General features: G+C 33.6%; 1 protein-coding gene across 1 annotated transcript in view; it reads right to left on the reverse strand.

Moving 5' to 3' along the window:
* TTC6 (tetratricopeptide repeat domain 6) overlaps nucleotides 1-12,159 on the reverse strand; it is a 220,782-nt gene that overhangs the window by 84,768 nt on the left and 123,855 nt on the right. The window contains exon 8 of the mRNA XM_079912364.1: nucleotides 8,470-8,574. Coding sequence (XP_079768490.1) covers nucleotides 8,470-8,574 — 105 coding nt within the window. The remainder of the gene's footprint in view (nucleotides 1-8,469; nucleotides 8,575-12,159) is intronic.

Raw genomic sequence — 12,159 nt, forward strand, 5'->3', positions numbered from 1 at the left:
TCGTATGCTAACGCATATATACGGAATCTGAAAAAAAAAATGGTTCTGAAGAACCTAGGGGCAGGACAGGAATAATGATGGAGATGTAGAGAATGGACTTGTGGACACACGGGAGGGGGAAGGGTAAGCTGGGACGAGGTGAGAGAGTGGCATGTACTTATATATATTACCAAATGTAAAATAGATAGCTAGTGGGAAGCAGCCACATAGCACAGGGAGATCAGCTTGGTACTCTGTGAGCACTTAGAGGGGTGGGATATGGAGGGTGGGAGGGAGATGTAAAGGGGAGGAGATATGGGGATATATGTATATGTATAGCTGATTCACTTTGTTATAAAGCAGAAAGTAACACACCATTTTAAAGCAATTATACTCCAATAAAGATGTTAAGAAAAAAAAAGAGAGAGAGAGAATGTGGTCCATATCCTTGAACCTGTCAGGATGTGGCCCAGCGCAATTACAGCATTGCTTACCTGATACATGATGTAAAAATTCTCCTCCTCTACTACAGGGATATTGCTAAAATTAGTATGCATGTAATAAAAGCTGGGATGCAGATGGAAAGGGAAACAGTTTTGCTGCCTTAAAAGTCAGTTATGACTTCTGCTTCCAATTATGACATGCTAGGTACTTCTACTGAGAACAACTGCTGAGAACAGCTAAGAAAGTATGTATTATGTCCAAGATAATCTTCAAAGCACCAAAAAGCTAACAAGATGATGAAGAAATACTGAGTAAAAATACAGGAAAAAGCAAAAACCTGAAAATGTAAACCCAGTTTTCAAAGATGATTTTGTTTGCAAGATATTTGCCAAAACCGTTGCAAAGCTGAGCTGCACATCTGCAACTTTTTAGGGCAAGAATGACAGAAATCCAAGCCCAGAATCTTCCTGAGGTTTGGAAACTGATTTTATATATATATAATATACAAGTATCCAAGGCTACAGGGATATTACAGGGCTATATCCTCAGATTAGGAGTGAATGGAAGTAAATCAACATTTGTGTATACTTTCAGCCTAGGTTCTGTCACAAGGTGTTCATAGAAACTCAAGCCTCAATCTTAAATTTAGGTTGAGTGGTACAGATCTCAGGTTCTGGAAAAAAATTTTTTTCTCTAGAGGAGGAACTGCCATTCCAGGTCTCAAATACTTACTAAAAATAATGTTTTAAATACAATGATAAATATTTAAAGACAGACAGGTACACAGAGAAACAAAACACCAGAACATAATAGGTTTGGAGGAAATATATAAATTCTAAAAAGAAAAATACAAAACCAAATTTAAAAATACAGAGAACAAGTTTAACAATATATTAGACATAACAGAAGAAAGAATTTATGAACCTGAACTAAAGACAGATTAGAAGAAATTGTCCAGGATCCAGTTTCAAGAGAAAAAAATGTAGCTAATACATGCGATTAAAGTCCCAGAAAATGAAAGAGAGAATGGACAGAGGCAAAATATGAAGAAATAGTGACTAAAAATTTGACATAGCTGATGAAAGATATCAAACCACAGATTCAAAAATCCCAATCTTTCCTAAATACAATAAATAAGAAGAAATGTACAACTAGACACATCATACTGAAACTGTATAGAAGAAAAGAGAATAACTAAAAAGTTAGGGGAGGATGCAGAGAATTGATTATCTTCAAAGGATTCATACTTAAGACTCAATTCTCAACAGCTATAGTGGACACCAGAAAATTGTGGAACATCATTAGTGTGCTAAAAGTAAATATTTGCAATAGTATTATTCCCAAGTAAAATATCCCACAAGCATGAATATAAAGACATTTGAAACAAAGAGAAAACAGGATTTTACCACTTCCCTTAAAGCAAGCTCTAAAAGATATACTTTAGCAGAGGGCAAAATGATTCCAGACAGGATGGTCTGAGATGCTCAAAAAATAGAAAGGTTCATTTTTATAGTATAATGTTATATAAGTAATTTAGTGTTGTAAGCAAAAGTGAATAGATGAAAATCTGTGTTAAAAAATAATTTTTGCCCACAAAAAAAAAAATAGAAAGGCAAAGACAGAGAGATAAATACATGGGTAAAACATAAGGAATATTGCATAAAATGATAAGAATAATGTCTCTGGAATTTTAAAAGATACGGATCTAAAAATGTATCAAAGTTAGAGCATATTAAATCAAAAAGGAGTAAATGGAATAAAAGGTTTAAAGTCATTGTAGTTTCCTGGAAGAGGATAAAGGTATTGATTAATATTAGATATTGAGGGACTTCCCTGGTCTAGTGGTTAAGACTCCATGGTTCCACTGCAGGGAGCACAAGTTTAATCCCTGGTTGGGGAACTAAGATCCCATATGCTGCATGGTGCAGCCAAAAATTTAAAAAAACAACAACAAAAAAAAAACATTAGCTACTGATAAGTTAAACATATATATTCTATGGAAACCATCATAGGAATAAGAAACAATATATATAACTTCCAAAGTAGGCATGATAAAACACAATTTACCCAAATAGTTAAAAAATGGAAATAAGGGCAGAAGACCTTAACAGACATTTCTCCAAAGACATACAGATGGCCAGTAGGCACGTGAAAAGATGCTCGGCATCACTAATTATTAGAGAAATGCAAATCAAAACTACAGTAAGGTACCATCTCACACCACTCAGAATGGCCATCATTAAAAAGTCTACAAATAACAAATGTTGGAGAGGGTGTGAAGAAAAGGGAACCCTCCTACACTGTTGGTGGGAATGTAAGTTGGTGCAGCCACTATGGAAAACATTACGGTATGGAGGTTCCTCAGAAAACTAAAAATAGAATTACCATATGATCCAGCAATCCCACTCCTGGGCATATACCCAGACAAAACTATAATTCAAAAAGATACATGCACCCCTGTGTTCATAGCAGCACTATTCACAATAGCCAAACATGGACACAACCTAAATGTCCATCGACAGATGAATGGTTAAAGAAGATGTGGTACATATACACAATGGAATACTACTCAGCCATAAAAAAGAATGAAATAATGCCATTTGCAGCAACATGGATGCAACTAGAGACTATCATACTAAGTGAAGTAAGTCAGAAAGAGAAAGACAAATACCATATGATATCACTTATATGTGGATTCTAAAATATGGCACAAATGAACCTATCTACAAAACAGACTCACAGGGCTTCCCTGGTGGCGCAATGGTTGAGAGTCCGCCTGCCGATGCAGAGGACACGGGTTCATGCCTTGGTCCGGGAAGATCCCACATGCTGAGGGGTGGCTAGGCCCGTGAGCCATGGCCACTGAGCCTGCACGTCCGGAGCCTGTGCTCCACAATGGGAGAGGCCACAACAGTGAGAGGCCCGCGTACCGCAAAGAAAAAAAGAAAAAACAGACTCACAGACATAGAAAACAGACTCGTGGCTGCCAAGGGGGAGGGTGGTAGGGGAGCGAAGGACTGGGAGTGTGGGATGAGCAAATTTAAACTACATATATAGGATGGATAAACAACAAGGTCCTACTGTAGAGCACAGGGAAATATATTCAATATCCTGTGATAAACCATAGTGGAAAAGAATTGTTTAAATGTCTGTATGTGTGTAACTGAGTCACTTTGCTGCACAGCAGAGATTGGCACAACATTGTAAATCAACTCTACTTCAATAAAAAATAAATAAATAAAAATTTTAAAAATTAAATCAGAATATATTATATGCAGACCACTGACATTTTTTAAAGGAATAATAAAAAAGATAAATTTAAGATAGGAAATAAAAGGAGAACATAAAACAAACAAAAGGCAGCATCTATGAAAACAAAAATCAAATGGCAGGATAAAACAAAAAATATCAGTAATCATAATATATATAAACAGGTAAAATTTGCTTTTAAAAGAAATGAGACACACAGATCTTTGTATCTAAATATCATTTCCCATTCAAAGAAACCAGGAGTCTCTGAACAAAGGTCTGATTACAGTTCTGGTGAATGGGAAGTGTTCTGGGCCCTCTTTTTGTACCAGAAAGTCCTGTTGGATCCTTTTCCTTCTGGTCATTGGGTGTGAACAACCACCAGTACCAATTTACTTCTGGACTACCTTTCTAATACATTAATCCATCATCACCAGTTCTAACCAACGCTTCTTATAATTGCTACAATTCCTACTTCTGTTCAGACAATTCTGCCTACTCTCAATTCCCTATATTCACACTTTTCTATATACAAAGACAGAAGAATACATGCTCATACTTTATAAACACACAGTTTAGACAACATTGTACTCATATTGCAGACCCCCCCTATTGTGTCAGTTCATTTAGAATCAGATGCTATCAGTGGAGGATAAAGAGAGAGGGAGCAACATGCAGGGGGAGCCTTCAGACCATGATGTAGATCTGACAACTGTGGAAGTGGAAAAGAGAGAAAGGACTGGGTAGGAAGAGCTTCACATTATGGACCAGTTCTGAGAAAGAGTCAGCCAGGCAGATGGAAAGTCTCTGAGCCAAAGCACCTGATAAAACAGTCCCACATTGAACTGGAAAGGGTCAGCTTTAGAAAGCCCTGTGCTTAGTCACTGTCTGGGAGCAGTCCAGAGGAAGAATGGCCCTGGAGTGAATGCCACGGTAGATCTACAGGACAGCAGCTGGAGGCTGGCCAAGTATGCTCTTCCATCAGATTCTCTTGAAGGAAATGTGAGCATCACATCTTTTTTTGTGAATGCCACACCTACTTACACAATTAATATTCACCCATCTTTTACATTAAAGAATCTTTTATATAATTTGTTATTAATCTTCTCTTTTTAGTTCATGGCATCGTTTCCCAAAAAAATATAATTATTATTTTCTTAAGTAAATGAAAAGTTTAGATTACACTTAAAAAAAGGAAGTGCAAATATACACAATAATCTTCCAATTTAAATTACACATACACTTTGGCCAGGAATTTCAAATAGAAAAAATACACATACGTATGCAAAGATACGTGCAAGTATGTTTTAAGAGAAAAAAAATCAAGATACAGATTACCTTATTCCACATATGTAAAAACATTAATCCACACGAACCTGCATGACATAAATAAAAATGAAAATGTCCGAATAGATACATACAATGTATTTGACAATAGCTGATCTCAGGGAGAAGAGGACTGGGGAGGACAGCATTCAAGATGGGGCGTGCTCTTTATGCCATACACATCTTTGTATTTGAATTTTTTCTGCTACTTGTGCAAGTTCTTAAGTAATTTTAATAGGTCTTACCACTCTGAAAACAGCACAGACAACAATATTGCTAAAGAAAATAATGGTTTAACAAAAGACAAACTAGAAAGAAAATTTTGAAAAGAAACCACAAAATAGAATAATGTTAGTAACACCAAATTAACCACATGCCACTTATATGGCTCATATAAAACAAAACAAACAACAAAGAAATGATTAAAATGAAAATATTCCTGAACACAAACAGATAACAACACAGGGCTGGCCATATTAGAGTAGAATTGCAGCATTAAATAGGCCAAAGTAGGTCATTCAAAACTGGTAAGAGACAGAATTCATAAGAAAGTAAAACACTGCCAAATTCATAATAAAGATAAACAGCTTCTACTCACATAAAGTAAAAGCTATTAGTAACATATGGAGAAATGGACAAAACACAGGTGCATTGAAAATCTCAAAAAGTATTTTTTAGATCAAGTGAAAGAACTATGCCACAGAAGAATGCAATAACAGAACAATATAACAGCCCTACCTATTATTAACTGAGCACTTACCATTCAACAGGCAACACACTATACAGTCTCTTATTAAATCCCCAGAACACCCAAATTACATACAAAACTCTGAGACTTCAAGAAGTTAAGACACTTATGAAAACAAAGTTAAGATACTTAAGAAAAACTTATGGTTACCAAAGAGGAAAGCGGAGAGAGATAAATTGGAAATTTGGAATTAACAGACACATACTACTATATATAAAATATTATAGATAAACAACAAGGACCTACTGTATAGCATAGGGAACTATATTCAATATCTTGTAATAACCTATGATGGAAAAGAATCTGGAAAAGCAAACACATATACATACATATATGTGTGTGTGTGTGTGTGTGTGTGTGTGTATAACTGAATCACTTTGCTGTACACCTGAAACATGGTAAATCAACTATACTTCAATAAAAAAATAAAAATTTTTAAAAAGAATTTAAGATACTAATACAAGGGTATCCAGAAAACAAGTGGGATTCAAATCCAAGATTGTCTGATTACAAAGCCTGCACACCACTTAGTGCGGCTACAATATAAGTCACTGCATATAATAGCACTGAATTAGTATTGTAGATACTATTGGGATATCTAGTAAACCACAAAGCAAATATCAATAAATTCCAAGAAACTGTTACTCTAAAGAACATATTTTCTTATGTTAATAAGGATAAACAATAAAAATTAAACAAAATAATTTCAACAAGTTAAAAAAACACTTTCCCCCATAAGTTGTGTATCAATAAGATAAAGAAAACTGCAATAGAAATTATTTAGAAAATAAATGAACACACCATAAATAAAAATGTATGAAATAAGGTCAAAATACTTATATTTGTTAAAAATATGAAAGGTAAAGAAATTAAATTTTCAACAAGAAATTAGGAAAATGCCCAAATAGAGATGTCAACCTTCTGTGGAAGCAGGAAACAGATAAACAAAACGTTTTGAAAAAAAGAAACAACAAAAACTCAGAGGGGCAAAAACTGAATTTATAACTAATCCAAAAGTTTTTTGGTCAAATATGGTAGGTTGGACTCATTTGTTTTTCTGGATGACTGGTCATGATATCTAATAGCTACGGAATCATACACCATAAACCTTGCTAAAAAAATTAAAGACATGGTTTTACACTAGTGTGGGTATAGTAATTTGACAAGTAGAGAATAAAGCACTTGTAATTGAAAATAAATGAGAAAAGACAAAAAAATATACTAATTTCTAGAAAATTCATTCTAGGGAAGAAAAAAATTCCCCAAATATCATTAGAAATGGGAAAGAAAACAATGCAACTTTAGAAATGGAGATTAAAACTAAAGAGAGAATATATACAAACTCTGCATATAAGCTTATAAATTTCAACTGAATACATGGCTTTCTGTAAGAATATGTTACCAATTGACTTCAGAAAAAATATTAAACATGAATAACCCAAGAATTAGAAAATAAAAAGTTTTAACTATCAAAAAATTACCTTCCCAAACAGTTCAAATGTTTCAAGACAGTGAATTCTTCCACATTTTCAAGGTTATTCCTAAGCTATTTTAATTCCAGAATATTAAAAAAGAAGAAATGCTACCCAATTAACTTTATAAAGCAAGAATGACTTTGATAACAGAGTCCAACAAAAAAAATACACTAAATACATATTTCACTCATGAGTATATATTTTAAAAATACAATAAAATATTGCCTAACAGAATTCAATACAATATTTAAAAATAATACATCATAATCAAGGAATATAAAGATGTTTCAATATCAACAATGATGTTGTTGACCATTTCAAACAAGAGCACATATGGACAGAATTTCTTTGATTTAATCTTATCTCTGAATTTATTACGCTAATACCCTGGTATGCTTTCCCCATGATTAACTTTTTTGTCTTATTCTTTCCTGATATATGTGTTATCAGTAAGCTATCTAGGATCCTATGCAAATAACCTAATTCTAAATACCATTAAAAATGCATGCACCATGATGTCCATCACAGAATTATTTTAAGAGGAAAATATAAGTAGGAAGAAGAAAGGGGCAGGGGGAAGGAGAATAAAAGAAGAGGAGGAGGAAGAAAAAGAATTTTTAACAATGAAAGAAAATGGACGAGAAAGTGGGCGGTGATTGTCTTGAGGGAGAAAAATAACAGATGATTTTGGTTTTCTTCTCTTCATTTTTCTAATTTTTAAAATAAGCTGTATAACATAAAATGAGAACAAGCAAACACTTTAAGGGAAGAAGAAAATAGCTTAATAATTGTATTGGGTAGTTTTAAACTTTCTTAAACATTAACTAAAAATGCACTTTTAAAAGCAAATGAAAATATCATAAAGATCTTCTAAACAACCCAAGAAGCTTTATATCTTGTCAGTCAAAAAAATGATTCATTCAGAAAGAAAAGAGAATACTCTTTTTGACTGGGTAAATTAACATGGATAAGTACAACATTTTTTTTTAGAAATATACATATAAGTGTATGTGCATAAGTGTACATATAGTTAGGAGTTATGTGTGTATATATGTATACACATATAACACATACATATAAAAATTATTTATTTTATATGTATAATTTTTATAGTGCCATCCAATCATTCAATTATGTCAATCTTTACCGACAATTTACATAACAACTATCCAGTAAAATTTAATGTCATAGTCAATTATACAGTCTAATTATTAAACAACAATAGAGAAAGGTCATTCAGTATTTTACCTCATATTTTGGATATACGGTTTCCTTTATGACAGATACTGGAACAGAGAATTTGGGTGAAGTCAGATTCCAAAACAACTTCATAAATCCTGGATAAGCAGACACCTTTGAAAATAACATAAAAGGCTATTAGAAACTAACAAATGGTCCCTAGGGTAAATACCCAAGCTCCTATCAAAATTAGTTCTAGCTGCTGAGAAAATGAGGTGATTGGTTCCACAGTGTCTGCAAATCTGGGAAAGACAATTTATCATACCCATCAGATTAGCAAAAATATAGTCAGCAATTTCAAGTGATGCCAAGGATGTGGGAAATTAGTAGAACCACACTAGAGGCAAACTGGCCATTTCTAGTAAAATAGAAAATGTACATGCCGCATAATCCAATAATTTCACTTCCAGCTACATATTCTAAGGAAATTCTTCCACATATTCATGAAGAGATATGTACAAGGATGCTGATACAGCATACGAAATAGCAAAAAACAAAGCCCAATTTAAATGTCAATTAATAGAGAAACAGATGAATAAAATGTGGTGAATTCTAATAACTGAACACTGTAAAGCCATTCCAGCACAAAAATTACAAACCATAGATGGATCTTAGAAGCACAGTATTAACAGTAAAATAAGTAACTTTTAGAAAGATACATACAAAATCGTGTCATTTATATAAATGTACCTAGAACACACAGAACTATAGTATTTATTGTTTAGGGTCATAAGTACATCTAATAATGTATAAAATCATGGACTGGAAAAAAAGATAATTGTAACAATAACTGTCCTTGAGTAAAAAGGAAGAGAAATGGAATTACGAAGAAGTACAAGAGGACTTAATTTGTTTTTAAAATGTCTTTTAAAAAATCTGGAACAAGTATAACAAAATATTACTTACAAATTTTTGATAACATGTACCAATGTGTTTGTTAGTTTGGTTTCTGTATTTATTTGTTTCTTTAAACCTTTTCAAATAAAATTTAATCAGGCATAGAAGAATTTTTAGGGAGATGAAACTATCCTGCATGATACTAGAATTGTGGCTAAATGACATTCAGTTCTCAAAACCACTGAACTTTACAGCACAAAGACTGACACATGTATGCAAATTTTTAAAAAATCATTTAGGAGGTCAAGAGGAATCCCAGGATAGTAACCTTGGAAATGAGTAGGGTATATAAGACTAAAGGCAAAAGAAACTGTATGTAGCACTACACTTTAGTTGATAAAGTTGTTTCCCACAGGAATATGGGTTAATAATTCTGATACTTCTATACTGGAATTAAACAATTAAGTAAATGGATGGAGGATGGTGGGAGCCAGGTTTGTCACTCACTGTAGGGAGCTTAAAGATAAGTAAGGGAGGAGGTTAGAATGATACATGAGGTCATGAATTAGAGTTGTAGACATCAGTATGAACTCATGCTTAGCTTAAGTTAGACAAAGATGGTTACATATACGACAATCCAAAACCTGTGGGATGTGGCAAAAGCAGTTCTAAGAGAGAAGTTTATTGCTATACAAGCCTACCTCAAGAAACAAGAAAAATCTCAAATAAACAGTCTAACCTTACACCTAAAGGAACTAGAGAAAGAAGAAAAAACAAAACACAAAGTTAGCAGAAGGAAAGAAAGCATAAAGATCAGAGCAGAAATAAATGAAATAGAAACAAAACAATAGTAAAGATCAATAAAACTAAAAGCTGGTTCTTTGAGAAGATAATCAAAATTAATAAACCATTAGCCAGACTCATCAAGAAAAAGTGGGAGAGGACTCAAATCAATAAAATTAGAAATGACAAAGGAGAAGTTACAACAGACACCGCAGAAATACAAAGCACCCTAAGAGACTACTACAAGTAACTCTATACCAACAAAATAGACAACCTGGAAGAAATGGACAAATTCTTAGAAAGGTATAACCTTCCAAGACTGAACCAGGAAGAAATAGAAAATTTGAACAGACCAATCACAAGTAATGAAAGTAAAACTGTGATTAAAAATCTTCCAACAAACAAAAGTCCAAGACCAGATGGCTTCACAGGTGAATTCTATCAAACATTTAGAGAAGAACTAACACCCATCCTTCTCAAACTCTTCCAAAAAATTGCAGAGGAAGGAACATTCCCAAACTCATTCTATGAGGCCACCATCACCATGATACCAAAACCAGACAAAGACACTACAAAAAAAGAAAATTACAGACCAATATCACTGATGAAAATAGATGCAAAAATCCTCAACAAAATACTAGCAAACAGAATCCAACAACACATTAAAAGGATCTTACACCATGATCAAGTGGGATTTATCCCAGGGATGCAAGGATTCTTCAATATATGCAAATCAATCAATGTGATACACCATATTAACAAACTGAAGAATAAAAATCATATGATCATCTCAATAGATGCAGAAAAAGCTTTTGACAAAATTCAACACCCATTTATGATAAAAACTCTCCAGAAAGTGGGCATAGAGGGAACCTACCTCAACATAATAAAGGCCATATATGAAAAACCCACAGCAAACATCATTCTCGATGGTGAAAAATTGAAAGCATTTCCTCTAAGATCAGGAACAAGACAAGGATGTCCACTCTAACCACTATTATTCAACGTAGTTTTGGAAGTCCTAGCCACGGCAGTCAGAGAAGAAAAAGAAATAAAAGGAATACAAACTGGAAAAGAAGAAGTAAAACTGTCACTGTTTGCAGGTGATATGATACTATACACAGAGAATCCTAAAAATGCCACCAGAAAACTACTAGAGCTAATCAATGAATTTGGTGAAGTTGCAGGATACAAAATTAATGCACAGAAATCTCTTGAATTCCTATACACTAATGATGAAAAAACTGAAAGAGAAATGAAGGAAACACTCCCATTTACCACTGCAACAAAAAGAATAAAATACCTAGGAATAAACCTACCTAGGGAGACAAAAGACCTGCATGCAGAAAACTATAAGACACTGATGAAAGAAATTGAAGATGATACCAACAGATGGAGAGATATACCATGTTCTTGGATTGGAGGAATCAATATTGTGAAAATGACTATACTACCCAAAGCAATCTACAGATTCAATACAATTCCTATCAAATTACCAATGGCATTTTTTATGGAACTAGAACAAAATAATCTTAAAATTTGTATGGAGACACAAAAGACCCCAAATAGCCAAAGTAGTCTTGAGGGAAAAAAACAGAGCTGGAGGAATCAGACTCCTGGGCTTCAGACTATACTACAAAGCTACAGTAATCAAGACAATATGGTACTGGCACAAAAACAGAAACATAGATCAATGGAACAAGATAGAAAGCCCAGAGATAAATCCATGCACCTATGGTCAACTAGTCTATGACAAAGGAGGCAAGGATATACAATGGAGAAAAGACAGTCTCTTCAATAAGTGGTGCTGGGAAAACTGGACAGCTACATGTAAAAGAATTAAATTAGAACACTCCCTAACACCATACATAAAAATAAACTAAAAATGGATTTGAGACCTAAATGTAAGACCAGAAAATATAAAACTCTTAGAGGAAAACATAGGAAGAACACTCTTTGACATAAATCACAGCAAGATCTTTTTTGATCCACCTCCTACAGTTATGGAAATAAAAACAAAAATAAATGGGACCTAATGAAACTTAAAAGTTTTTGCACAGCAAAGGAAACCATAAACAA

This window comes from Stenella coeruleoalba, assembly GCF_951394435.1.
Source record: "Stenella coeruleoalba genome assembly, chromosome: 2".
NCBI classification, from domain to species: Eukaryota; Metazoa; Chordata; class Mammalia; order Artiodactyla; family Delphinidae; genus Stenella; species Stenella coeruleoalba.